The sequence below is a fragment of the Pleurodeles waltl genome, chromosome 1_1, assembly GCF_031143425.1.
Source record: "Pleurodeles waltl isolate 20211129_DDA chromosome 1_1, aPleWal1.hap1.20221129, whole genome shotgun sequence".
Classification (NCBI taxonomy): Eukaryota; Metazoa; Chordata; class Amphibia; order Caudata; family Salamandridae; genus Pleurodeles; species Pleurodeles waltl.
The window spans coordinates 25,154,055-25,181,799 of record NC_090436.1 but is presented as its reverse complement, the minus strand read 5'-3'; the positions used below and the strand labels follow the sequence as shown (position 1 = coordinate 25,181,799).

General features: G+C 48.4%; 1 protein-coding gene across 1 annotated transcript in view; it reads left to right on the top strand.

The window, feature by feature from the left end:
* LOC138257708 (uncharacterized) overlaps nucleotides 1-24,986 on the top strand; it is a 48,446-nt gene extending 23,460 nt beyond the window's left edge. Inside the window, exons 7-9 of the mRNA XM_069205903.1 lie at nucleotides 5,884-5,967; nucleotides 19,572-19,694; nucleotides 22,671-24,986. Of these exons, the coding sequence (XP_069062004.1) occupies nucleotides 5,884-5,967; nucleotides 19,572-19,694; nucleotides 22,671-22,813 (350 nt within the window). The 3' untranslated portion in view covers nucleotides 22,814-24,986. The remainder of the gene's footprint in view (nucleotides 1-5,883; nucleotides 5,968-19,571; nucleotides 19,695-22,670) is intronic.
* The last annotated feature ends 2,759 nt before the right edge of the window (nucleotides 24,987-27,745 follow it).

The following is a 27,745-nucleotide window of genomic DNA, read 5'->3' as shown; positions in this document are numbered from 1 at the left end:
ACTCATATCCACTTTTAGGATCCCCCAGGAAAACCCTTTGAGCAGCGGTAGAAAAAGGTTGGTAGTTTGGCATGTGCCAGACAAAACCCCATCTCTCTTGGTGAATCTGGATAATGCAGGTTAGTGCACAACCCAGAAAGTGCCCTGTGCTATAAAAAGGTTGGCAGCAAAACACCTGTGTTCAGATGGAATTGAGTTACTTTGGGGATGCTTGCGGAATGTGTTCTTGGTTCCAACATGTCCTAATAGAACAGCCCATGGTTTGCTTGAAGCCTAATGTTTTCTGGTGAACCTGGAGGATGACATGGGGACAGGAACCCCCTTCTTCACAGACAGGAATTTATGGCTGCTAAAGGCTATATATGTGAGGATGGGATTCAGATCCCAAATAACCAAGAGGCCCCTGACTAGAGGGAAAAGGAGTTATAAGGGCCCATTTCTGAGTGTGTGAAAAATGCAAAACATGCCACGCAGGAATCAAGCAAGGAAAGCAAATTCATTTTAATTGGCAAATCAGGGGGCCTGACAGGTTACCAGCCTTTCTTGTACCACAGATAGAACCAGTAGGTTGCTCATGGCATTGGCCTGTCTGCGTGGTATTTTATTTTAAGACCCAAAACACTTCGCTTACATGTCCTTGTGCAAAGATATTGTTTCACGCTATCATAGCCACTCGTATATTTGTATTTGGGTCACCTCGTCGGATCACAGGGTCACCTGACACAATGGGTGGAAACAATTTAATTGCTAAAGATATGAAACAATGTGCATATAAAGGGTGTTAATGCGCACAACACATGACCTGGTGTATACTTTCGTAAGAGCAACGTCGAAGTAACATCTCTGTAAGCAGTGTCCAGTCACGTGACTAGGCGTGATATTACTCATTCTTGGAGAGCTGGAGAGAGCCATGATGCAGAAGTAGCCAGATTACTAAGAGCCTGACAAATGTCGGCGGTCTGGCATACGCCTCCAATGAGAAGATGTTGTGGTCTCCAGACCTAGTTACCAGCAGACCCTGCTCCTAATTTAAGCAGCTCTTCTAACACTTTACTACTAGACCATCGTGGCCTCGTGATTGGTCAGGTCTGCAGGGCTCTCAAACAGCCGATAACCCAACTGAATAACAACCCACTCTCCAGCGCCACTTCATGACTGTTTCATCAGAGTTTCTACATCTCATTCTTTTCCATTAGACGAGTTTCCTTCTAAGTAAAACAGAAGAATGGTCACCCTGGCTCGATCATCTGGGAAAGTGGGAGGCTACGGAGGAAGTGCAGATGACACAGGTTGAGGAGCACCGCGCGCCTGGCGGAGGAGCACCGCGCGCCTGGCGGAGGAGCACCGCGCGCCTGGCGGAGGAGCACCGCACGCCTGGCGGAGGAGCACCGCGCGCCTGGCGGAGGAGCACCGCCTGATTGCCATCATGAATCCTCTCGAATGGGAGCAGTGGTATAGTTGGAGGCTGATGGAAGCAGCTGGGGCTTTAAGCAGCAAATGTGGTAAAGATACTGGTGGAAAAGCGTGGGATGACCTATGTCCCCTTCCCGCTGGTGGTCGTAAAACCCACAGATCAAGACCATGGGTGGCTGGTGTCAGGGGAGTTTGTCTAGCTTGTTCTGCATGTGCCTGCGGGTAATGGCTGCTACGTCCTGACAAACTACCAAGACTTTGAACCCCCCCCCCCCCCCCCCTGCAAATTCACCACAACCTGCCTGTAGCACAGCTGGTCACTGGATGACCCCAGGGGAAACCGGAAGTGGCTATGAATGAGGTGGAAGACGGGTGGATCTGACACAGGAATGTCAGTGGTGGGCGCTCTGGATTCAGTCCCTCTTTTCAGCACATGATCACCTTCCTGGACATGGACAGACCGACAATCACCAGACTATTGTGAACGCTGCAAGATAAAGTCTTCGGTAGGTATCGTGCACGGGGGGGGTCATCCACAGCCTGCTCAAAGCCCCCCCACCCCCCAATATACATTACACTGTGGAGTATGATCTACGTGATACACAAATTGATTGAGCGCTGTGTACTGGCATGAATGCCATAGTATACATACTATAGCAGTGCTTTTAGTAAGATTTCTTCTTACATTCCAGCGAATTTGGGCCAGAGCGTCACTATAGCACTCATCACATCGCGACTGGACTATTGTAATTCTTTTTATTTTAATATCAATGCATCAAATTCCAGGTTATTCAGAATGCAGCTGCTCGTCTCATTCTGAATATTCCAAGGCATATGTCGGTCATAGAAGGTATTTGTTCCCTCCACTGGCTTCCGCTCAAGAAAAGGATTGTTTTCAAGGTTTTTTGTATTGTTTTTCTGGCCTTGCATCCAAAAGGCTCAAACCGTTTGAACTCTTTATTTCACTGGTACTCCCCGGGCAGGATGCTCAGATCTTCCTATCGTAAACTGGTGCAGGTTCCTAGATTCCACAAGGCCAGGTGATGAGGTAGGGCCTTCTCCGTGGCTGCTGCCAAGATGTGGGACACCCTGCCTACCCATATTTCAGAAATCGACTCCTTTGCAGCATTTAAAAAACAGCTGAAAACATGGCTTTTCAGCCTTTACCTTTCCTAAGTTCGGAGCCCCTCAGCTTTCGCTTGGTACTGGGTATTTTCATGGTGTAGTGCGCTTTATAAGGTCCAAATACATGCCCAAAGTCTTCATTCACTAACACGTACACTATTTCTCTGGAGCAAAATTCAGTTTGTTTCTTCTCAGCTGGGTGATGTGTTCTTTCACAGATCAATGAGCCCTGGCCCTGGGCTCTGTCAGCAGTAGAGTGAGTCTAGAAGGCTACCCATCACAGGTCTTTTATAGTCTTAGGCACTTAACAGGATCCTGGGTGCTTCACAAGTCTTAGATAGGTGTAAGGATTCTTATTAGGGGCACACACCGAATTTATTTTGTGTTTCTTTTCAGGTGTCTCTTTGAAAACTGAAGAATAAGCAGATGAAAGCCCTAGTCAAAGTGCTGCAAAAAATGTACTGTAGGTGTAGTTTTATCACTGTACGAAGTACCACATATGGGTATACTCTGCACATCCAGATCATAGGCTTTGTCAACAACATCCTTCTGATGCACACAGTTTGTGCTTCAAAGCACAACAGAAATGTGTGAATTAGGTTCAGTGCCCCTGCCTCTGGCATTTGATAGAGGTGACATGACCAGGGACCCATCGATCTTGATGCACATACCATGTGAAGCAATATATAGAGCACATTCTGCTCCACTCAAATTGAAATGTGTGTCGCATGAATTGCTGTAAAAATAAACTGACAAAAAGAAATGGAAGAGGTACTGGTATATAAAACTGCTTATAGGTCAGTATTCGTTCTAAAGTCTAAAATGCACTGATTAAGGGCACTGGTCCACTGATGTCTGTTTCACTCACTCACTTTTGCTTTGGATTGCTTTCGATCACTGAGTCACAGGCTCACTTGTTCCTCACTCAGTCAACCACTAACGTCTTCACCTTGAGGATCACTTTCTGTAGGAGAGTTCCCTTTTTGACATGGTCACCCCCACAAATGAAAGGTGAAAACACCAGACTGTTGAGGTGGTCCATCTCCATACAGGGAATACACTTTACAGAGGAACTCACACCTGGGACTCACCACGCCAATGCAGATGGCATTTCCAGGTTCTTCAACTTAGACAAAGAAGACTATCTTTGGAAAGGTTAGTCTCATTCTCTTTCGTTTGGTGGGGGGGGTGTGTGTAGGAAAGTGCCCTTCTCTTTCGTTTGGGGGGGGGGGTGTAGGAAAGTGCCCTTTTTGACATGGTCACCCCCACTTTTTGCCTGGTACATGATGCAGTTGTGACTGGAAGTGCACTGGGTTCCTCCTAACCAAGTCCCCAGTTCCAGATCCCTTTCCCTAAAACTGTGCAATTGTTCCCAGTTGACAATACCTTTGCCCCCGTAAGTCCCTAGTAGATGGTACCACTTGTACCTAGGGCATGGGTAGCAAAGTGGGTCCCCAAGGGCTGCAGCATGTACCCCCTGAAAACCTACCAGAAACCTGTGTGCGGACTGATCAGTTTTGGCCAGGCTTCCACCACTAGACATGAGTCTTCACCCGAAGGGTGAGAGCTTTTGTTTTTGGGGCGGTGAGAGACAAAGCCTGTTATGGGAGAGGTGTGTTCACACCCCGCCCAACAGGATGACCTACGAATCTGCATTCTAGGGCCGGGGATACAAAGAATCTCACCCCCCACTGGCTTCACTCAAAGAAGAGATGCTGACCACCATGCCCCAGGGCCCATTTGGCAGCTGGTCAGGAAGGAAATTTAGTATTCAGGGAGGTATGTCCATCCCTCATGTCAGTCCCATTCCCTAATGTGAGCCCCCTGATGTGAACCCCACATTTAGAAATCTGCAATCTTGGTGTTGGCAGATTTAGAAACTCTGAGACAGGGTATTGCCCACTTCCCACAGGAAGTGGTCATATAGGGGGTGGAGTGAACCCAGGGATAAGTAGGCCATTGGCTACTACCCTACACTCCCCGTATCGTGCCTAAATTCAGTATTTAGGGGAGCCCCAGGCACCAGTAAAGAAGATTTCTGCTCACCTATGAAGGACACCCAAGAGCCACCAAAGCAAAGCCCGAGGAAGGAGCACCTGACTTGGCCCCAGCTCTGCTGGCCTGTCTGTTGTTCCAGCTGATATGCACCAAAGTCGACTCGTCCTGCAAGCTGCTGTGCCTCCAAAAGCCAGGGAGGACTCCATGCCTTCAACAAAGACCCAGGAACTCCTGTGGAGCAGGGGAGCTGCTTTGCTGCATCTTGCAGGCACCCCAAGAGACCTGAGAAGACTCTGAACTACAAAAACCTGACACTGGAAAGCACCACTGCACCCAAGACACCTAGCCCGAGCTGATTTGGGCCAGTGGAGCCAACATGGTCCCCCAGCCGTCCGGAGACAAAGCCCACCTTCGACTTGCCCACTCTGGACTCATTGCCTTCTGCAGCATCTGCCCACAGGGCCCCTCAACCACAAGTGCTCCTGGTGGAGAAAACCCGACGCCTCTGGACACTTCTGCACATGTCACCCCTGGTCCGTGGAGAAGAGAACCAAAGGTGTCCCTGAGCATCTCAAGACATGAACCCTCCTTTTGGTTCTCCTCGAGTGGCCTCCCTGTCCTAACTTGCAGCTTCTTTCTAACAGGACTGATCTCCAACATTTAACATTGGGCACCCGACGCCGTACTACACCTCTGACCCAGCCGCCCCAGTGCCGCCCGCTGTGACCCATTGGTGTGGTCCTGACCCTTGCCTAATACTTACTTTAAGTCCAGGAGATTGGTCCCGTAAGTCTCCGTACTGTACGTTTTTACCATATTTGTCTCCTTTTCAAAACTGGAAAGATTTTTCTTTCAAAACGTACTTACCTGATCTTAATGATTCTGGTGCCAAAACATAAAGATGCTTGATATTTTTGTAAATTGGTGTGGATCTCCTCCTTGAGTAGCGTGTCTCACTTATTGACTGTGTGTGTGTATTTGCAGATGTCTCGCACTCTCTGATAAGCCTAAAACTGTTCGACCACACTACCCCCTAAAAGAGCACCTTGGGATTCCTAGAGTAAGCCCTGTCCACTAGTAAGGGAAGCCCCTGGACTCTTTGCATGATATATCTCATTTTGATATAACGTATAAAGAGCCAGCTTCCTACACTCACCTATTTTCTCACTTATTCATTTACCAGACCAGAGAAGCTACTTGATGTGATGCAGAGACTCTCCAGAACCTGCCTCTTTAGTGCCTGGTCCCAGATGAAGCCCTGTCGGTCTTGTCTTTAACTCTCTGCTGTGATACTGACTGTCGGTCCTGTCTTTAATTCTTTGCTCAGATATTGTCATTCTTTCTCAGGTGTCCTGGACAAATTACTACTCATCCTGCGCCTGGTTGCCTTGGTGAGTTCCTGGCTTACACTGCTGTTCTACTTCATTTTTGGTGAGTGCCAGCAAGAGATGAATATTTGACTTTTTTTAAAAAAAATATCGTTTGATGTTGTTGTCACGGGTAGGGCTTCCCTCGGCTGCACCAGATGTAGCTTGGATATATCAGTGAATAAGTCATTCCTGTAAAGCACAATCTAAATGTTATTGTACCACATTTTTAAAGTCCCATCCTGGTATGGAGTGATAAACTTTGCAAATAAGTTTGCGTTCATGATAAATATTCTGTTATGGTGTTTACATGTATGCAGGGCCACTGGAATTATGTGGCAGGGGAGGGCCGAATTAGGCTGCAGGTTAAATTATGTAGCAAGAACACACAAATTATGCTGCATAATTTGGCACGTTTTGTAATATTACTTTAGTATTTTGCCATTTTTAAACTTGTTAACACTGTCTGCACATTGGTTGCACTTCATTAGTACCAGATTAACACCCACATGTAGCAATAATCAACAGAAAGGTGATCTGTCCAGTTTGCAAAGAGCTTTCCACTGCACGGCAACCTGTGTCGCTGCATTTTTAGTAACTTTTGAACCATTTGAGCTAGAAACTATTTTTTGGGGTAAAATCTGATGGTTATACAGCAGATGATGGATTATCTGCAAATGTGGCAAATCTATAATTATGCAGAAATTGCAGCGACCGCACAATCTCATAATGCCAGTGGCGCTCCATGTAAGTTTAGAATTTGATCTAGCATGAAGCCCGGAGACTTCTGTGCATTCAGCCAGGATTGCACCAAGATCTTTAAAAAATACTTCACAGGTCTTTAATCCATGTTGCTTATATTGGGACACCATATCATACTATTCCCCCCGTCAAACTCCCTCCTCATGACTCTACCCCTTTTCTGCCTTTGCCCAGCCCCCTCTTGTATGTGGGGCTATTGGAGGAGTGTAGGAAGTTGGCTCTGTATGTGCTATTTCAAAGTAAGGAATAGCATGCACAGAGTCCAAGGGTTCCCCTTAGAGGTAAAATAGTGGTAAAAATAGATAATACTAATGCTCTATTTTGTGGTAGTGTGGTCGAGCAGTAGGCTTATCCAAGGAGTAGTGTTAAGCATTTGTTGTACATACACATAGACAATAAATGAGGTACACACACTCAGAGACAAATCCAGCCAATAGGTTTTTATATAGAAAAATATCTTTTCTTAGTTTATTTTAAGAACCACAGGTTCAAATTCTACATGTAATAGCTCATTCGAAAGGTATTGCAGGTAAGTACTTTAGGAACTTCAAATCATCAAAATTGCATGTATACTTTTCAAGTTATTCACAAATAGCTGTTTTAAAAGTGGACACTTAGTGCAATTTTCACAGTTCCTAGGGGAGGTAAGTATTTGTTAGTTTTACCAGGTAAGTAAGACACTTACAGGGTTCAGTTCTTGGTCCAAGGTAGCCCACCGTTGGGGGTTCAGAGCAACCCCAAAGTCACCACACCAGCAGCTCAGGGCCGGTCAGGTGCAGAGTTCAAAGTGGTGCCCAAAACACATAGGCTAGAATGGAGAGAAGGGGGTGCCCCGGTTCCGGTCTGCTTGCAGGTAAGTACCCGCGTCTTCGGAGGGCAGACCAGGGGGGTTTTGTAGGGCACCGGGGGGGACACAAGTCCACACAGAGATTTCACCCTCAGCAGCGCGGGGGCGGCCGGGTGCAGTGTAGAAACAAGCGTCGGGTTTTCAATGTTAGTCTATGAGAGATCTCGGGATCTCTTCAGCGCTGCAGGCAGGCAAGGGGGGGATTCCTCGGGGAAACCTCCACTTGGGCGAGGGAGAGGGACTCCTGGGGGTCACTCCTCCAGTGAAAGTCCGGTCCTTCAGGTCCTGGGGGCTGCGGGTGCAGGGTCTCTCCCAGGCGTCGGGACTTTAGGTTCAAAGAGTCGCGGTCAGGGGAAGCCTCGGGATTCCCTCTGCAGGCGGCGCTGTGGGGGCTCAGGGGGGACAGGTTTTGGTACTCACAGTATCAGAGTAGTCCTGGGGTCCCTCCTGAGGTGTTGGATCGCCACCAGCCGAGTCGGGGTCGCCGGGTGCAGTGTGGCAAGTCTCACGCTTCTTGCGGGGAGCTTGCAGGGTTCTTTAAAGCTGCTGGAAACAAAGTTGCAGCTTTTCTTGGAGCAGGTCCGCTGTCCTCGGGAGTTTCTTGTCTTTTCGAAGCAGGGGCAGTCCTCAGAGGATGTCGAGGTCGCTGGTCCCTTTGGAAGGCGTCGCTGGAGCAGGATCTTTGGAAGGCAGGAGACAGGCCGGTGAGTTTCTGGAGCCAAGGCAGTTGTCGTCTTCTGGTCTTCCGCTGCAGGGGTTTTCAGCTGGGCAGTCCTTCTTCTTGTAGTTGCAGGAATCTAATTTTCTAGGGTTCAGGGTAGCCCTTAAATACTAAATTTAAGGGCGTGTTTAGGTCTGGGGGGTTAGTAGCCAATGGCTACTAGCCCTGAGGGTGGGTACACCCTCTTTGTGCCTCCTCCCAAGGGGAGGGGGTCACAATCCTAACCCTATTGGGGGAATCCTCCATCTGCAAGATGGAGGATTTCTAAAAGTTAGAGTCACCTCAGCTCAGGACACCTTAGGGGCTGTCCTGACTGGCCAGTGACTCCTCCTTGTTTTTCTCATTATTTTCTCCGGCCTTGCCGCCAAAAGTGGGGCCTGGCCGGAGGGGGCGGGCAACTCCACTAGCTGGAGTGTCCTGCTGGGTTGGCACAAAGGAGGTGAGCCTTTGAGGCTCACCGCCAGGTGTGACAATTCCTGCCTGGGAGAGGTGTTAGCATCTCCACCCAGTGCAGGCTTTGTTACTGGCCTCAGAGTGACAAAGGCACTCTCCCCATGGGGCCAGCAACATGTCTCGGTTTGTGGCAGGCTGCTAAAACTAGTCAGCCTACACAGATAGTCGGTTAAGTTTCAGGGGGCACCTCTAAGGTGCCCTCTGTGGTGTATTTTACAATAAAATGTCCACTGGCATCAGTGTGCATTTATTGTGCTGAGAAGTTTGATACCAAACTTCCCAGTTTTCAGTGTAGCCATTATGGTGCTGTGGAGTTCGTGTTTGACAGACTCCCAGACCATATACTCTTATGGCTACCCTGCACTTACAATGTCTAAGGTTTTGTTTAGACACTGTAGGGGTACCATGCTCATGCACTGGTACCCTCACCTATGGTATAGTGCACCCTGCCTTAGGGCTGTAAGGCCTGCTAGAGGGGTGTCTTACCTATACTGCATAGGCAGTGAGAGGCTGGCATGGCACCCTGAGGGGAGTGCCATGTCGACTTACTCGTTTTGTCCTCACTAGCACACACAAGCTGGTAAGCAGTGTGTCTGTGCTGAGTGAGAGGTCTCCAGGGTGGCATAAGACATGCTGCAGCCCTTAGAGACCTTCCTTGGCATCAGGGCCCTTGGTACTAGAAGTACCAGTTACAAGGGACTTATCTGGATGCCAGGGTCTGCCAATTGTGGATACAAAAGTACAGGTTAGGGAAAGAACACTGGGGCTGGGGCCTGGTTAGCAGGCCTCAGCACACTTTCAATTGTAAACATAGCATCAGCAAAGGCAAAAAGTCAGGGGGCAACCATGCCAAGGAGGCATTTCCTTACACAACCCCCCCCCCAAACGAAAGAGGATGAGACTAACCTTTCCCAAGAGAGTCTTCATTTTCTAAGTGGAAGAACCTGGAAAGGCCATCTGCATTGGCATGGGCAGTCCCAGGTCTGTGTTCCACTATAAAGTCCATTCCCTGTAGGGAGATGGACCACCTCAACAGTTTAGGATTTTCACCTTTCATTTGCATCAGCCATTTGAGAGGTCTGTGGTCAGTTTGAACTAGGAAGTGAGTCCCAAAGAGGTATGGTCTCAGCTTCTTCAGGGACCAAACCACAGCAAAGGCCTCCCTCTCAATGGCACTCCAACGCTGCTCCCTGGGGAGTAACCTCCTGCTAATGAAAGCAACAGGCTGGTCAAGGCCATCATCATTTGTTTGGGACAAAACTGCCCCTATCCCATGTTCAGAGGCATCAGTCTGCACAATGAACTGCTTAGAATAATCTGGAGCTTTGAGAACTGGTGCTGAGCACATTGCTTGTTTCAGGGTGTCAAAGGCCTGTTGGCAGTCCACAGTCCAGTTCACTTTCTTGGGCATTTTCTTGGAGGTGAGCTCAGTGAGGGCTGTCACAATGGACCCATATCCCTTCACAAACCTCCTGTAGTACCCAGTCAAGCCAAGGAATGCCCTGACTTGAGTCTGGGTTTTTGGAGCTACCCAGTCCAGAATAGTCTGGATCTTGGGTTGGAGTGGCTGAACTTGGCCTCCACCTACAAGGTGGCCCAAGTAAACCACAGTTCCCTGCCCTATCTGGCATTTGGATGCCTTGATAGAGAGGCCTGCAGATTGCAGAGCCTTCAAAACCTTCCCCAGGTGGACCAGGTGATCCTGCCAGGTGGAGCTAAAGACAGCAATATCATCAAGATAAGCTGTGCTAAAGGACTCCAAGCCAGCAAGGACTTGATTCACCAACCTTTGGAAGGTGGCAGGGGCATTCTTTAAACCAAAGGGCATAACAGTAAACTGATAATGCCCATCAGGTGTGGAGAATGCTGTCTTTTCTTTTGCTCCAGGTGCCATTTTTATTTGCCAGTACCCTGCTGTCAAGTCAAAGGTACTTAGAAATTTGGCAGCACCTAATTTATCAATGAGCTCATCAGCTCTTGGAATTGGATGGGCATCTGTCTTGGTGACAGAATTGAGCCCTCTGTAGTCCACACAAAACCTCATCTCTTTCTTTCCATCTTTGGTGTGAGGTTTGGGGACTAAGACCACTGGGCTAGCCCAGGGGCTGTCAGAGCGCTCAATCACTCCCAATTCCAGCATCTTGTGGACTTCCACCTTGATGCTTTCCCTAACATGGTCAGACTGTCTGAAGATTTTGTTCTTGACAGGCATGCTGTCTCCTGTGCCCACATCATGGGTACACAGGTGTGTCTGACCAGGGGTTAGGGAGAAAAGCTCAGGAAACTGTTGTAGGACTCTCCTACAATCAGCCTGCTGTTGGCCAGAGAGGGTGTCTGAGTAGATCACTCCATCTACTGTGCCATCTTTTGGGTCTGATGACAGAAGATCAGGGAGAGGTTCACTCTCTGCCTCCTGATCCTCATCTGTTACCATCAACAGATTCACATCAGCCCTGTCATGGAAGAGTTTAAGGCGGTTTACATGGATCACCCTCTTGGGGCTCCTGCTTGTGCCCAGGTCCACCAGGTAGGTGACCTGACTCTTCCTTTCTAGTACTGGGTAAGGGCCACTCCATTTGTCCTGGAGTGCCCTGGGAGCCACAGGCTCAAGAACCCAGACCTTCTGCCCTGGTTGGAACTCAACCAGTGCAGCCTTTTGGTCATACCAAAACTTCTGGAGTTGTTGGCTGGCCTCAAGGTTTTTGGTTGCCTTTTCCATGTACTCTGCCATTCTAGAGCGAAGGCCAAGTACATAGTCCACTATGTCCTGTTTAGGCTCATGGAGAGGTCTCTCCCAGCCTTCTTTAACAAGGGCAAGTGGTCCCCTTACAGGATGACCAAACAGAAGTTCAAAGGGTGAGAACCCTACTCCCTTCTGTGGTACCTCCCTGTAAGCGAAAAGCAGACATGGCAGGAGGACATCCCATCTCCTTTTGAGCTTTTCTGGGAGCCCCATGATCATGCCTTTTAATGTCTTGTTGAACCTCTCAACCAAGCCATTAGTTTGTGGATGGTATGGTGTAGTGAATTTATAAGTCACTCCACACTCATTCCACATGTGCTTTAGGTATGCTGACATGAAGTTGGTACCTCTGTCAGACACCACCTCCTTAGGGAAACCCACTCTGGTAAAAATACCAATGAGGGCCTTGGCTACTGCAGGGGCAGTAGTCGACCTAAGGGGAATAGCTTCAGGATACCTGGTAGCATGATCCACTACTACCAGGATATACAGATTTCCTGAGGCTGTGGGAGGTTCTAGTGGACCAACTATGTCCACACCCACTCTTTCAAAGGGCACCCCCACCACTGGAAGTGGAATGAGGGGGGCCTTTGGATGCCCACCTGTCTTACCACTGGCTTGACAGGTGGGGCAGGAGAGGCAAAACTCCTTAACCATGTTGGACATATTGGGCCAGTAGAAGTGGTTGACTAACCTCTCCCACGTCTTGGTTTGTCCCAAATGTCCAGCAAGGGGAATGTCATGGGCCAATGTTAGGATGAACCCTCTGAACAGCTGAGGCACTACCACTCTCCTAGTGGCACCAGGTTTGGGGTCTCTGGCCTCAGTGTACAGGAGTCCTTCTTCCCAATAGACCCTATGTGTTCCATTTTTCTTGCCTTTGGACTCTTCAGCAGCTTGCTGCCTAAGGCCTTCAAGAGAGGGACAGGTTTCTTGTCCCTTACACAGCTCCTCCCTTGAGGGTCCCCCTGGGCCTAAGAGCTCAACCTGGTAAGGTTCAAGCTCCAAAGGCTCAGTTCCCTCAGAGGGCAGAACTTCTTCCTGAGAAGAGAGGTTCCCTTTCTTTGGCTGTGTTGCAGTTGGTTTCCCAACTGACTTTCCTGTTCTCTTGGTAGGCTGGGCCATTTTTCCAGACTCCAGCTCTACTTTTTCACCCTGTGCCTTGCATTGTGCTCTTGTTTTCACACACACCAGTTCAGGGATACCCAGCATTGCTGCATGGGTTTTTAGTTCTACCTCAGCCCATGCTGAGGACTCCAGGTCATTTCCAAGCAGACAGTCCACTGGGATATTTGAGGAGACCACCACCTGTTTCAGGCCATTGACCCCTCCCCATTCTAAAGTAACCATTGCCATGGGATGTACTTTTCTCTGATTGTCAGCGTTGGTGACTGTGTAAGTTTTTCCAGTCAGGTATTGGCCAGGGGAAACCAGTTTCTCTGTCACCATGGTGACACTGGCACCTGTATCCCTCAGGCCCTCTATTCTAGTCCCATTAATTAAGAGTTGCTGTCTGTATTTTTGCATGTTAGGCGGCCAGACAGCTAGTGTGGCTAAATCCACCCCACCCTCAGAAACTAGAGTAGCTTCAGTGTGGACCCTGATTTGCTCTGGGCACACTGTTGATCCCACTTGGAGACTAGCCATACCAGTGTTACCTGGATGGGAGTTTGGAGTGGAACCTTTCTTGGGACAGGCCTTGTCTCCAGTTTGGTGTCCATGCTGTTTACAGCTATGACACCAGGCCTTTTTGGGATCAAAGTTTTTACCCTTGTACCCATTGTTTTGTGAAGAGGCTCTGGGCCCACCCTCCTGTGCAGGTTTTTGGGGGCCTGTAGAAGACTCTTTACTATTTTTAGTTTTGGTTGTCTCATCACCCTTCCCCTGGGGAGTCTTTGTGACCCCTTTCTTTTGGTCACCCCCTGTTGAAGTCTTGGACACCCTTGTCTTGACCCAATGGTCCGCCTTCTTTCCCAATTCTTGGGGAGAAATTGGTCCTAGGTCTACCAGATGCTGATGCAGTTTATCATTGAAACAATTACTTAACAGGTGTTCTTTCACAAATAAATTGTACAGCCCATCATAATTACTTACACCACTGCCTTGAATCCAACCATCTAGTGTTTTCACTGAGTAGTCTACAAAGTCAACCCAGGTCTGGCTCGAGGATTTTTGAGCCCCCCTGAATCTAATCCTATACTCCTCAGTGGAGAATCCAAAGCCCTCAATCAGGGTACCCTTCATGAGGTCATAAGATTCTGCATCTTGTCCAGAGAGTGTGAGGAGTCTATCCCTACACTTTCCTGTGAACATTTCCCAAAGGAGAGCACCCCAGTGAGATCTGTTCACTTTTCTGGTTACACAAGCCCTCTCAAAAGCTGTGAACCATTTGGTGATGTCATCACCATCTTCATATTTAGTTACAATCCCTTTGGGGATTTTCAACATGTCAGGAGAATCTCTGACCCTATTTATGTTGCTGCCACCATTGATGGGTCCTAGGCCCATCTCTTGTCTTTCCCTCTCTATGGCTAGGATCTGTCTTTCCAAAGCCAATCTTTTGGCCATCCTGGCTAACTGGATGTCCTCTTCACTGGAGTTATCCTCAGTGATTTCAGAGTTGTTGGTCCCTCCTGTGAGGGAACCAGCATCTCTGACTATTATTTGTGGAGTCAGGGCTTGAGAAGCCCTGCTCTCCCTAAGTAGGACTGGAGGGGGGGAAATTTCCCTCCAAGTCACTATCTTCATCCTCTGAGTTGCCATCCTCAGAGGGGTTGGCCTTTTCAAACTCTGCCAAAAGCTCCTGGAGCTGTACTTTGGTAGGTTTGGGGCCCATTGCTATTTTCTTTAGTTTACAGAGTGACCTTAGCTCTCTCATCTGTAGATGGAGGTAAGGTGTGGTGTCGAGTTCCACCACATTCACATCTGTGCTAGACATTATGCTTCTAAAAGTTGGAATACTTTTTAAGAAACTAAAACTGGTTCTAGAATCTAATTCAAACTTTTACAAACTTTTAAACTCTAAAAGAAATGCTAAACAGGATCTAACACAAGGCCCTAGCAGGTCTTTTAAGAATTTAGAAAACTTTTCAAATTGCAAAAATCAATTTCTAATGACAATTTTGGAATTTGTCGTGTGATCAGGTATTGGCTGAGTAGTCCAGCAAATGCAAAGTCTTGTACCCCACCGCTGATCCACCAATGTAGGAAGTTGGCTCTGTATGTGCTATTTCAAAGTAAGGAATAGCATGCACAGAGTCCAAGGGTTCCCCTTAGAGGTAAAATAGTGGTAAAAATAGATAATACTAATGCTCTATTTTGTGGTAGTGTGGTCGAGCAGTAGGCTTATCCAAGGAGTAGTGTTAAGCATTTGTTGTACATACACATAGACAATAAATGAGGTACACACACTCAGAGACAAATCCAGCCAATAGGTTTTTATATAGAAAAATATCTTTTCTTAGTTTATTTTAAGAACCACAGGTTCAAATTCTACATGTAATAGCTCATTCAAAAGGTATTGCAGGTAAGTACTTTAGGAACTTCAAATCATCAAAATTGCATGTATACTTTTCAAGTTATTCACAAATAGCTGTTTTAAAAGTGGACACTTAGTGCAATTTTCACAGTTCCTAGGGGAGGTAAGTATTTGTTAGTTTTACCAGGTAAGTAAGACACTTACAGGGTTCAGTTCTTGGTCCAAGGTAGCCCACCGTTGGGGGTTCAGAGCAACCCCAAAGTCACCACACCAGCAGCTCAGGGCCGGTCAGGTGCAGAGTTCAAAGTGGTGCCCAAAACACATAGGCTAGAATGGAGAGAAGGGGGTGCCCCGGTTCCGGTCTGCTTGCAGGTAAGTACCCGCGTCTTCGGAGGGCAGACCAGGGGGGTTTTGTAGGGCACCGGGGGGGACACAAGTCCACACAGAGATTTCACCCTCAGCAGCGCGGGGGCGGCCGGGTGCAGTGTAGAAACAAGCGTCTGGTTTTCAATGTTAGTCTATGAGAGATCTCGGGATCTCTTCAGCGCTGCAGGCAGGCAAGGGGGGGATTCCTCGGGGAAACCTCCACTTGGGCGAGGGAGAGGGACTCCTGGGGGTCACTCCTCCAGTGAAAGTCCGGTCCTTCAGGTCCTGGGGGCTGCGGGTGCAGGGTCTCTCCCAGGCGTCGGGACTTTAGGTTCAAAGAGTCGCGGTCAGGGGAAGCCTCGGGATTCCCTCTGCAGGCGGCGCTGTGGGGGCTCAGGGGGGACAGGTTTTGGTACTCACAGTATCAGAGTAGTCCTGGGGTCCCTCCTGAGGTGTTGGATCGCCACCAGCCGAGTCGGGGTCGCCGGGTGCAGTGTGGCAAGTCTCACGCTTCTTGCGGGGAGCTTGCAGGGTTCTTTAAAGCTGCTGGAAACAAAGTTGCAGCTTTTCTTGGAGCAGGTCCGCTGTCCTCGGGAGTTTCTTGTCTTTTCGAAGCAGGGGCAGTCCTCAGAGGATGTCGAGGTCGCTGGTCCCTTTGGAAGGCGTCGCTGGAGCAGGATCTTTGGAAGGCAGGAGACAGGCCGGTGAGTTTCTGGAGCCAAGGCAGTTGTCGTCTTCTGGTCTTCCGCTGCAGGGGTTTTCAGCTGGGCAGTCCTTCTTCTTGTAGTTGCAGGAATCTAATTTTCTAGGGTTCAGGGTAGCCCTTAAATACTAAATTTAAGGGCGTGTTTAGGTCTGGGGGGTTAGTAGCCAATGGCTACTAGCCCTGAGGGTGGGTACACCCTCTTTGTGCCTCCTCCCAAGGGGAGGGGGTCACAATCCTAACCCTATTGGGGGAATCCTCCATCTGCAAGATGGAGGATTTCTAAAAGTTAGAGTCACCTCAGCTCAGGACACCTTAGGGGCTGTCCTGACTGGCCAGTGACTCCTCCTTGTTTTTCTCATTATTTTCTCCGGCCTTGCCGCCAAAAGTGGGGCCTGGCCGGAGGGGGCGGGCAACTCCACTAGCTGGAGTGTCCTGCTGGGTTGGCACAAAGGAGGTGAGCCTTTGAGGCTCACCGCCAGGTGTGACAATTCCTGCCTGGGAGAGGTGTTAGCATCTCCACCCAGTGCAGGCTTTGTTACTGGCCTCAGAGTGACAAAGGCACTCTCCCCATGGGGCCAGCAACATGTCTCGGTTTGTGGCAGGCTGCTAAAACTAGTCAGCCTACACAGATAGTCGGTTAAGTTTCAGGGGGCACCTCTAAGGTGCCCTCTGTGGTGTATTTTACAATAAAATGTCCACTGGCATCAGTGTGCATTTATTGTGCTGAGAAGTTTGATACCAAACTTCCCAGTTTTCAGTGTAGCCATTATGGTGCTGTGGAGTTCGTGTTTGACAGACTCCCAGACCATATACTCTTATGGCTACCCTGCACTTACAATGTCTAAGGTTTTGTTTAGACACTGTAGGGGTACCATGCTCATGCACTGGTACCCTCACCTATGGTATAGTGCACCCTGCCTTAGGGCTGTAAGGCCTGCTAGAGGGGTGTCTTACCTATACTGCATAGGCAGTGAGAGGCTGGCATGGCACCCTGAGGGGAGTGCCATGTCGACTTACTCGTTTTGTCCTCACTAGCACACACAAGCTGGTAAGCAGTGTGTCTGTGCTGAGTGAGAGGTCTCCAGGGTGGCATAAGACATGCTGCAGCCCTTAGAGACCTTCCTTGGCATCAGGGCCCTTGGTACTAGAAGTACCAGTTACAAGGGACTTATCTGGATGCCAGGGTCTGCCAATTGTGGATACAAAAGTACAGGTTAGGGAAAGAACACTGGGGCTGGGGCCTGGTTAGCAGGCCTCAGCACACTTTCAATTGTAAACATAGCATCAGCAAAGGCAAAAAGTCAGGGGGCAACCATGCCAAGGAGGCATTTCCTTACAAGGAGTTTTCCTACATTTCCAATACTAAACTGACCAGAAAGAGCATCACAGGAAGAGGGACAAAAGTCCAGCCGCAACAGCTGGTTACTGTTGTAAATGCCCCTTACATATTGATCACCCACAGCCATAAGCTGTTTGGGGGTTGAACTCATTCATGAGATGTGGAGATTTGATTGTGTTACAGAATACTGCCAAGTAAGTGTCCATCTAGGGATTGCCCTGCTTTAAAAAAATATATATATATATTATTGATTTTATTGAAATATACAAAGCTTAACTGGGCCACTTTACCCTCTTCCCCTCCCCCTTCTTCCCCTGCTCAGATACCAGAAGCATTGATTCATCCTTTCCATGCTTTATCGAAAGTTTTGGGTCATCCTCCTTTACATATCTCTCTCTCTCTTGCTTCCTGCTTATGTCCATCTCTTCTTCCCACTCTTCCATTCCAGGGGGTCCCACTGCTCCCCATCTACGTGCTCCCTCTCTGTTGGCTAGTAGCAGCCCTAGGTGTATCAGTGCGCTTTGATATGAGTTGGCCTCCGTTGTTGGCCATATTCCCAGCAGTGCTCCCTATTCCAGGGGTCGCCTCTAGGCGCTGAGGCACCTCCTCCCAGACTTTGATCATCTTTGGGCACTCCCACAGTGTGTGGTATAATGTTCCCTCCAGCCCACATTGCCCTAGACACGAGTTCGTGATCTTTCCTATAGTGTGTAGTTATGTTCTGGAGTAGTAAACTCTGTAATATTTGTATCTGTATTAATTCATTTCTGGCTTTAATCGACATTTGTTTGGGGAATTGTAAGGCTTCTGTCCATCCAGCTCCCTCTAGCTCGCCCACATCTCTCTGCCACGTGCGCCTTAGTGCGTCTAGTTCTTTCTGGGTATTTCACACACGCGCTTGTGAGATCGGTGCCACTGTGAGGGGGGTGTCTACCACCCTGCATGATTGCCACGCTTTTTAGTCCAACTTGGATTGTGTTTTTCTGGGAAACACGTTTTTTTCACCCATAAACTGTTCTCCACAAAGGTCAACTTCAAAAAATAAAACTCAAGGCTAGCTCAAATAAACTATTTTTTCTGAAATTGCTTATCTGATAGTCCCATTCATGTTATTGAAACTTAAAGAATCGCTGTTGTGTTTTGAGGTATGGATCCGTAATAAATAGAAGTTACAGGAAATCGGAGAAGTGTGTCTATTTTGATAAATAAACCAGAATTGACTCTAATTGCAAATTACATTCTACCTAAACTTAATCTGTATGGAGAACTAGAGACCCAGCCTCACTGTTCTTCATGCAGCGCTACAAGGAAATCTACAACACTGCGCGAATGGGGAACAACAAACCGCGCCAAAAGTGCCACCTAAAAGATTCACCGGCCATTGATGTCATCAGCTGTGAAATAAATGTTCTTGCAGTTAGTGTTCTGCCAGGATTCTTAAACTTTTGTTTTTTTGGCTTGAAATTTTGCACTCAAATTACACCCCCCAGTGAAAATGTCCATGTGATGACAACCATCTAAGGGTAGCCCACGTATTTCTCTTGCCCCTGGTTTGCCCCTATTTTCATGTGGTGCTAGGATCTCACTCGAAGCCAGGTCCAGGGTAATTAGTCAATCTGGCTCTGTCACTACCTGGGGGTGTTTGCGCTATTCCCGCCATGAGTTGTCCCCTTTGAGTTTTGCGGGGGGTGGCACTTCATGGTGGATTTTTTTTCGATGCTGCTCTCTTGTCAACTTTAATTTCAAAAGAACCTTTTGCGTACAAGAGGTTATCAGCGCTATGGTTTGTGTTGCACTAGCACTCTCCCAAAACTTTAGTAAACTTGGGCCTGGTATACTGAAAATAACTTTTACTTGGGTGGGGTGGGGTGGAGGTCATACTTCCTTACTCATATGATGTGGAACCAAAGTTCTGGCCTTCAGCCCTTCTAGGGAGTATCAGGTCCCAACAGAGGAGCTGGCTCAAAGGCCTCCCACAGCTTCATCTGCCCATCACCTGGGACATCTGGGCTGGACATGGCAGTGGCATGGGATCTCAGAGGGTTCTGTGGCACTCTGATTGGTGAGGTGGGAGGTGAGGCAGAGCGATGGTGATGGAGCAGGTGTCTAGTGGTCTAAGATCACCAGGTAGGACTCCTGTGCAAGCAGTTTCATGTGTCGGGGTTTTCTCAGAACCTGATCACAGAATGCCTGTGTTCATGTCATAATAAAATACTGCTTAAAAAGTCACTTCTTCTGTTTTAATCTTTGCAGATTTTCGTGCCTATGAAAAACCAGCCCACTTTGAGTTGACCGTCTCACTTGCTGCCGTGGGGCCAACCGCACTCTTCATTCCTATCTGCTGGTGCTGCCGACCAAATGGGCCGATCAGTCGCTGTAAGTGGGATTGTCGGGAATCCATGATGGGGAGCTGGGCAGAGTTTCTATAGCCCCAAAGGCTCAAGCTTCACAATTGACAACCCTGTACAAACACGCATTCCTAAGCCGCATGCTATTCCTCTGCCGCTGTTAAATCATTTTGGTTTGGTCATGGTCTCTCGAGGGCTGAGCTGACCTGATACTGTGTGAAACATCACATAACATTGTGACTGGTCATTCAGTTACAGGGAAATAGCATAAGGGAGTGACTTGGCTCCACACAAGCCACATCTGAACCAAGACTGACATGTGCCTTGGCTTTTTCAGGTGCACTTTGGGGTCACAGGTGATACTGTTAAATGATAAAAAGCTAACTGTCAAGAGAAGGACATTTTGGTGCAAGGGTGCCTGCATTGTAAGAAGGATTATTTTTGTGCAGGAAGGGGCACCTTCCTGCACAAAAAAAATCCCCGAAGGCATTTAAACAAGAAAGAGGAAATTCACTTGGGGAGGCGTAGCAGATACTGGCTCGTTCCCGGGTCTACCACTTATGGTAAATCTTGGAATGTGTCAAACTCCATGGGCATTACCTGGAAACACCCATATACCACCTATGGAACACCTCCTTGGGGCAGAGTAAGGCAGCACAGCAATGTGCACTGCGTTGTGTTATTCCAAATTTATCAAGCCACTCAGGGTCACATAAGTTTGGCTTGCGTGGCTTGATAAGTCTCACTTAATAGTTGTGTTGTGTTTTTACCATGTGAGTGTGTGTCCTTCCACCAGAGTGGCCATCTATAAAAAAACACATTTGTGACAGAGTGTGGAGTGGTCCTTGAGGTTAGAGAGGAAAGTGGATCTGAGACGATCAGTCTCTTCCACAAATGGAATTTAAATTGTGGTCCTTCTAATAGAGAACAATTTAAAAAACACATGAACTTGACTGTTTCTAGAGAAGGCCAATCAAAATAACTTGCATAAGCTGTCTCCATCATGCCTTGTTCTGGTGGTAGAATGACTGCCTCACGTGTACGGGGCAAGGTAGTTAAATATGCTTGTTACAGGCACTGCAAAGTGTCTGTTGCTGCCATCATATTTTTGTTTTCTTTTTTACCTCACGATGCTTGGTTGCTTGGGGCCTGATTTAGAGTTTGGGGGACGGGTTACTCCATCACAAAAGGAGATAGTAATACTGCGGACTGGATATCCATCCACCAAATTCTAAATCAGGTCCTTATGGCCTCATTTCGAGTGTGGCGGTCTGGACTGTCGCCAATGCAGCGGTTCCTACCTCATTGTAGGAAAGTACCCTCTTTTTTGACATGTTACCCACAATTTCTGCCTGATGTCAGTGTGTTTGTCTGTGTCACTGAAATAGGTGTTACAAGCATGGGAGGAGTGGCCTCCCAGAGCATTTGGATTGCCACAGGTCTTCAGGTCTAGGAATCCATCGTTGGTGTCTTGCAGTCTCTTCTGGTTCTTGTATAATCTTCTAGCACAACTTCTTGTATGGTCTAGGAAACTTACTGTGATTTACTCCTGCTTTCCTGGGCTCTGGGGTGGGTTCTATTACTTACCTTTGGTGTTTTCTTACACTCCCAGTGCCCCTCTCCACCCTACACTTGCCTAGGTGGGAAACCGACATTCGCATTCCACAATTTTAGTATATGGTTTGTGTTCACCCTAGGCCCATTGCATCCTATGGTGTTTTTAACTATTTTACCTGATTTTGGTTACTAGTGTATATTTTATGTATAATACTTACCTCCTAAGGGAGTATAGCTTCTAAGATATTTTTGGCCTTGTGTCACTAAAATAAAGTACTTTTATTTTGGTAACACTGAGTATTTTCTTTCATGTGTGCGAGTACTGTGTGACTACAGTGGTATTGCACGAGCTTTGCATGTCTCCTAGATCAGCCTTGGCTGCTCATCCACACTACCCATAGACAGCCTGGTTTCTAGACACTGACTACATTTCACTAAGAAGGGATAACTGGACCTGGTATAAGGTGTAAGTACCTTTGGTATCCACTACAAACCAGGCCAGCCTCCTACACTCATTAAAGCCCCAGTGGTCAGACTGCCAGGGAACCACCAGCTCCACCAGGATCTTGGATCCCAGGGGTCTGGCGGTGGCAGAGATCCTAATCCGCCAGGGCAGCGCTGCAAGCAGCGCTGCCTTGTGGATTTCAACCTCGTTCTCCATCAGCCTTTTCATGGCGGTAACACCGCCATGAAAAGGCTGGCAGAGAACAGGTACAGGGGGGCCCATGCACTGCCCATGCACTTGGCATGGCCAGTGCAGGGGCCTCCTGCCCAGCACCATCGCAATGTTCACGGTCTGCTTTGCTGGTGCACCCTGCTGGCTACAGCATTGCCGCTGGCTCGATTTTGAGCCGGAGACAGTGCTGTAGCCTATTTCCCACTAGGCTGGCGGACGGGCAGAAACCAAGGTTTCCACCTCCCAGTCTAGCTGGAAACTCTTAATGGGTCCGGCGGGGAGGTAGCGAGTGTAGCAGCAACCTCCCCGTTGGAAGTGAGGCTCGTAGTCTCCAGGCTTGCTTTCATTCAGACACTTGTCACTGCATGATTGGATCACACAGAAGTGTCGACCAGTTGCAGCAGCAGAGCGGTGCTGTGGTGGTGTTACAGATCTGGGGACTAGGATGGACCCTGTTGTATTCCTAGTCTGCTGAGATTTGGACTCTGGGACCATTCATAGGTTAGAACATACTCAGCCTATTAGTCGCCTCCGACATGAGAATTTGGACAAATTGGGGTGTAGGACAGCATTGAGTAAAGTTGTAACACAAGCTGGAAATATCAAGGACCCTGTAGCGTGTAGTAGCTTTTGACCTAGAATTGCACCCCAATAGTGCATCAAGATTCATTGCTCGCTAATTTGTTTGCTTGTGCACTTTGGCTGGTGTTCTACTTCTTGACTTTCTGTGCTGGAAGCCTTAGTGACTCTGTTCTGTTTTATCTCTTTAAGGGCTGGAGAGACCTGGCAAGAAGCAGGTGACGAACGAGAGCACCGAGGAGGTGGGGGTTTTGCCTGACAAGGTGCCAGTTGGCAGTGCCACCGACAGCCTTGTCTCACACAACAGGCAGTTAGATAACACTTCGGTGCCTTAGGGGTCTCCATCGTTGATGCTCTGATTCTGAAGCTTGCTCTATGCTGGACGAAGGTGTTCCACGCAGTAGCCCTTGTTGTTGAAACAGGAGCCCATCTCCTCTGGTGCCTGAGCCCCACTCACTGTGCCTGAGTGGCTCATCTTTGGACTGTCTCATTCGGACAGACACTCCTTCTCTGTTTTCTAATATGAGCTGTTTTACTGTGTCCTCTGGGGCAAGGACATCTTCCTCTCCTTGGCTGTTTGACTCTTTACTGACAGTTCTGGGGAGTTCCGAGAGCTGACACTTTGTATTGATACAGCCTATGTTGCTGCAAATCCTTCCCTCAGACTCACTTCTAGATTAGATATTTAAATATGTATTGTATTTATTTCTCTGTAATTTATATTCAGGAAGCATTAGTCTTGTGAAATTGTTTTGACTGTGAACCATTGTGTTAAAAAGGGATCTGGTGCCTTGACCTTGCCTCAGCCAAGGCGATTGATTGTACAGAAATATTTCAGACCCACAAAGGTCAACGCCTGTAGGATGAGACCTACCGTTAACCACCTGGACATATACACAGCCTAAAAGCCGCCATTTTAGTGCATAATTAGGTGCTGTCCATGTTATTGCCTTTAAAATATCCATCTGTTCAGCTGTCAAATGAAAGTGAAATAATTACCCCTTGAACTAGTTTTTGGCTTCAGAAAAGGCATGCTTGCCCTAGTCAGCATTTTACTGGCAGAGCCGGTATTTTTATGTCTAAGCCAGAATATTGAGATAAATCAACAAAAGACAGTATTTTTACTACCTTGGAATGGAAACTTAAAGGGCAGGCATCAAGTAATCACTGTAAAAGTATTTTAGAGCTATCTGGTCTGTACCTAAATCATTACTAAAGCAAAGAATGGCAGAATTACCATACTAACAAAGAATACAGATGTTTGTACCATGTTTAAGAGCCCCTAGCGCCACCGGGCTCATAGTGACGCTCCAGTGGCGCTGCGCACTGCACCATATTTACAAGGTGGTGTTAGGCCACTTTTTGTGGTTTAACGCCACCTTGTAAATACGGCCCCTTTAACCGCAGCACTTTGCATGGAAGGGACGTGCAATGGGTGTTGCTTTGGGCGTGCCACAGCAACACCCATTGCACTTAGATGCTGCCTCAGATTTTTTGGAAACCTGAGGCAGTGCCAAAATTTAATGCCACCAAATGGGTGGCGTTAGCAGGGCGCAACGAGGAGAAATGCTTTGATTTCCCCTTGTTTTTTTTTTACTATTTCTATGTGTGCTGCATTCTGCAGCTCACTTAGAAAGAGCAATTTCACCATTTAAGATTGTTTTTGTGCAGGAAGGTGTCCCTTCCTGCACAAAAACAATCTCCCCCTCAATGCAGCCATCCTTGTACTATGTTGCAAGGGTTTCTGCGTTGGTGCATGGCAGCATATTTAGCGCCGGCGCAGGGGGAAACACGGGTGCTCCGTATTCTAGTAAATATGGCGCATCCCTGCATTTTGAAAATGACGGGTGCGACACTGCCAAATGTAGCACAACAACACACACCGTAATATTCTCCTAAATCTGGCTCTAAATGGCATATTTACATGCCCCTTTGTGTCATTATGAAGCTATGCAAGGCCACCCTGCATGACCCTGAGTGGCTTCACAAATCTTGAGTAATGCAAGTTGACTTGCTGTGCTGCAATGCGTGACTTGGCCATGAAGATGGCCCTAAGTTCGCACTTGTGCAGTTTCGTCCTCCCCTCAGCAACACCAAGCAGCTGGTTGTCCATTGAGGATGAGTACTGCAGGGCATCCTCTCATCAGCACCACAGAGCAGGCCATGCAGCTGGTTGTCCATCGAGGATGAGTACTGCAGGGCATCCTCTCATCAGCACCACAGAGCAGGCCATGCAGCTGGTTGTCCACCGAGGATGAGTACTGCAGGGCATCCTCTCATCAGCACCACAAAGCAGGCCATACAGCTGATTGGCCATAGGGGTTGAGCAGGACATCCTCTCCTCAGCACCACAGAGCAGGCCATGCAGATGCTCGGCCATCGGGCTGAGCACTGCTGGGCACCAAACAGACATTAACACATTGTAAGGAAATGCCTCTTTGGCATGGTTGCCCCCTGACTTTTTGCCTTTGCTGATGCTATGTTTACAATTGAAAGTGTGCTGAGGCCTGCTAACCAGGCCCCAGCACCAGTGTTCTTTCCCTAACCTGTACTTTTGTATCCACAATTGGCAGACCCTGGCATCCAGATAAGTCCCTTGTAACTGGTACTTCTAGTACCAAGGGCCCTGATGCCAAGGAAGGTCTCTAAGGGCTGCAGCATGTCTTATGCCACCCTGGAGACCTCTCACTCAGCACAGACACCCTGCTTGCCAGCTTGTGTGTGCTAGTGAGGACAAAACGAGTAAGTCGACATGGCACTCCCCTCAGGGTGCCATGCCAGCCTCTCGCTGCCTATGCAGTATAGGTAAGACACCCCTCTAGCAGGCCTTACAGCCCTAAGGCAGGGTGCACTATACCATAGGTGAGGGTACCAGTGCATGAGCATGGTACCCCTACAGTGTCTAAACAAAACCTTAGACATTGTAAGTGCAGGGTAGCCATAAGAGTATATGGTCTGGGAGTTTGTCAAACACGAACTCCACAGCACCATAATGGCTACACTGAAAACTGGGAAGTTTGGTATCAAACTTCTCAGCACAATAAATGCACACTGATGCCAGTGTACATTTTATTGTAAAATACACCCCAGAGGGCACCTTAGAGGTGCCCCCCTGAAACTTAACCGACTATCTGTGTAGGCTGACTAGTTTTAGCAGCCTGCCACAAACCGAGACATGTTGCTGGCCCCATGGGGAGAGTGCCTTTGTCACTCTGAGGCCAGTAACAAAGCCTGCACTGGGTGGAGATGCTAACACCTCCCCCAGGCAGGAATTGTCACACCTGGCGGTGAGCCTCAAAGGCTCACCTCCTTTGTGCCAACCCAGCAGGACACTCCAGCTAGTGGAGTTGCCCGCCCCCTCCGGCCAGGCACCACTTTTTGGCGGCAAGGCCGGAGAAAATAATGAGAAAAACAAGGAGGAGTCACTGGCCAGTCAGGACAGCCCCTAAGGTGTCCTGAGCTGAAGTGACTCTAACTTTTAGAAATCCTCCATCTTGCAGATGGGGGATTCCCCCAATAGGGTTAGGATTGTGACCCCCTCCCCTTGGGAGGAGGCACAAAGAGGGTGTACCCACCCTCAGGGCTAGTAGCCATTGGCTACTAACCCCCCAGACCTAAACACGCCCTTAAATTTAGTATTTAAGGGCTACCCTGAACCCTAGAAAATTAGATTCCTGCAACTACAAGAAGAAGGACTGCCCAGCTGAAAACCCCTGCAGCGGAAGACCAGAAGACGACAAACTGCCTTGGCTCCAGAAACTCACCGGCCTGTCTCCTGCCTTCCAAAGATCCTGCTCCAGCGACGCCTTCCAAAGGGACCAGCGACCTCGACATCCTCTGAGGACTGCCCCTGCTTCGAAAAGACAAGAAACTCCCGAGGACAGCGGACCTGCTCCAAGAAAGGCTGCAACTTTGTTTCCAGCAGCTTTGAAAGAACCCTGCAAGCTCCCCGCAAGAAGCGTGAGACTTGCAACACTGCACCCGGCGACCCCGACTCGGCTGGTGGCGATCCAACACCTCAGGAGGGACCCCAGGACTACTCTAAGACTGTGAGTACAAAAACCTGTCCCCCCTGAGCCCCCACAGCGCCGCCTGCAGAGGGAATCCCGAGGCTTCCCCTGACCGCGACTCTTTGAACCTAAAGTCCCGACGCCTGGGAGAGACCCTGCACCCGCAGCCCCCAGGACCTGAAGGACCGGACTTTCACTGGAGAAGTGACCCCCAGGAGTCCCTCTCCCTTGCCCAAGTGGAGGTTTCCCCGAGGAATTCCCCCCTTGCCTGCCTGCAGCGCTGAAGAGATCCCGAGATCTCTCATAGACTAACATTGCAAACCCGACGCTTGTTTCTACACTGCACCCGGCCGCCCCCGCGCCGCTGAGGGTGAAATTTCTGTGTGGACTTGTGTCCCCCCCGGTGCCCTACAAAACCCCCCTGGTCTGCCCTCCGAAGACGCGGGTACTTACCTGCAAGCAGACCGGAACCGGGGCACCCCCTTCTCTCCATTCTAGCCTATGTGTTTTGGGCACCACTTTGAACTCTGCACCTGACCGGCCCTGAGCTGCTGGTGTGGTGACTTTGGGGTTGCTCTGAACCCCCAACGGTGGGCTACCTTGGACCAAGAACTAAGCCCTGTAAGTGTCTTACTTACCTGGTTAACCTAACAAATACTTACCTCCCCTAGGAACTGTGAAAATTGCACTAAGTGTCCACTTTTAAAACAGCGATTTGTGAATAACTTGAAAAGTATACATGCAATTTTGATGATTTGAAGTTCCTAGAGTACTTACCTGCAATACCTTTCGAATGAGATATTACATGTAGAATTTGAACCTGTGGTTCCTAAAATAAACTAAGAAAATATATTTTTCTATACAAAAACCTATTGGCTGGATTTGTCTCTGAGTGTGTGTACCTCATTTATTGTCTGTGTATGTACAACAAAGGCTTAACACTACTCCTTGGATAAGCCTACTGCTCGACCACACTACCACAAAATAGAGCATTAGTATTATCTATTTTTACCACTATTTTACCTCTAAGGGGAACCCTTGGACTCTGTGCATGCTATTCCTTACTTTGAAATAGCACATACAGAGCCAACTTCCTACATTGGTGGATCAGCGGTGGGGTACAAGACTTTGCATTTGCTGGACTACTCAGCCAATACCTGATCACACGACAAATTCCAAAATTGTCATTAGAAATTGATTTTTTGCAATTTGAAATTTTTCTAAATTCTTAAAAGTCCTGCTAGGGCCTTGTGTGTT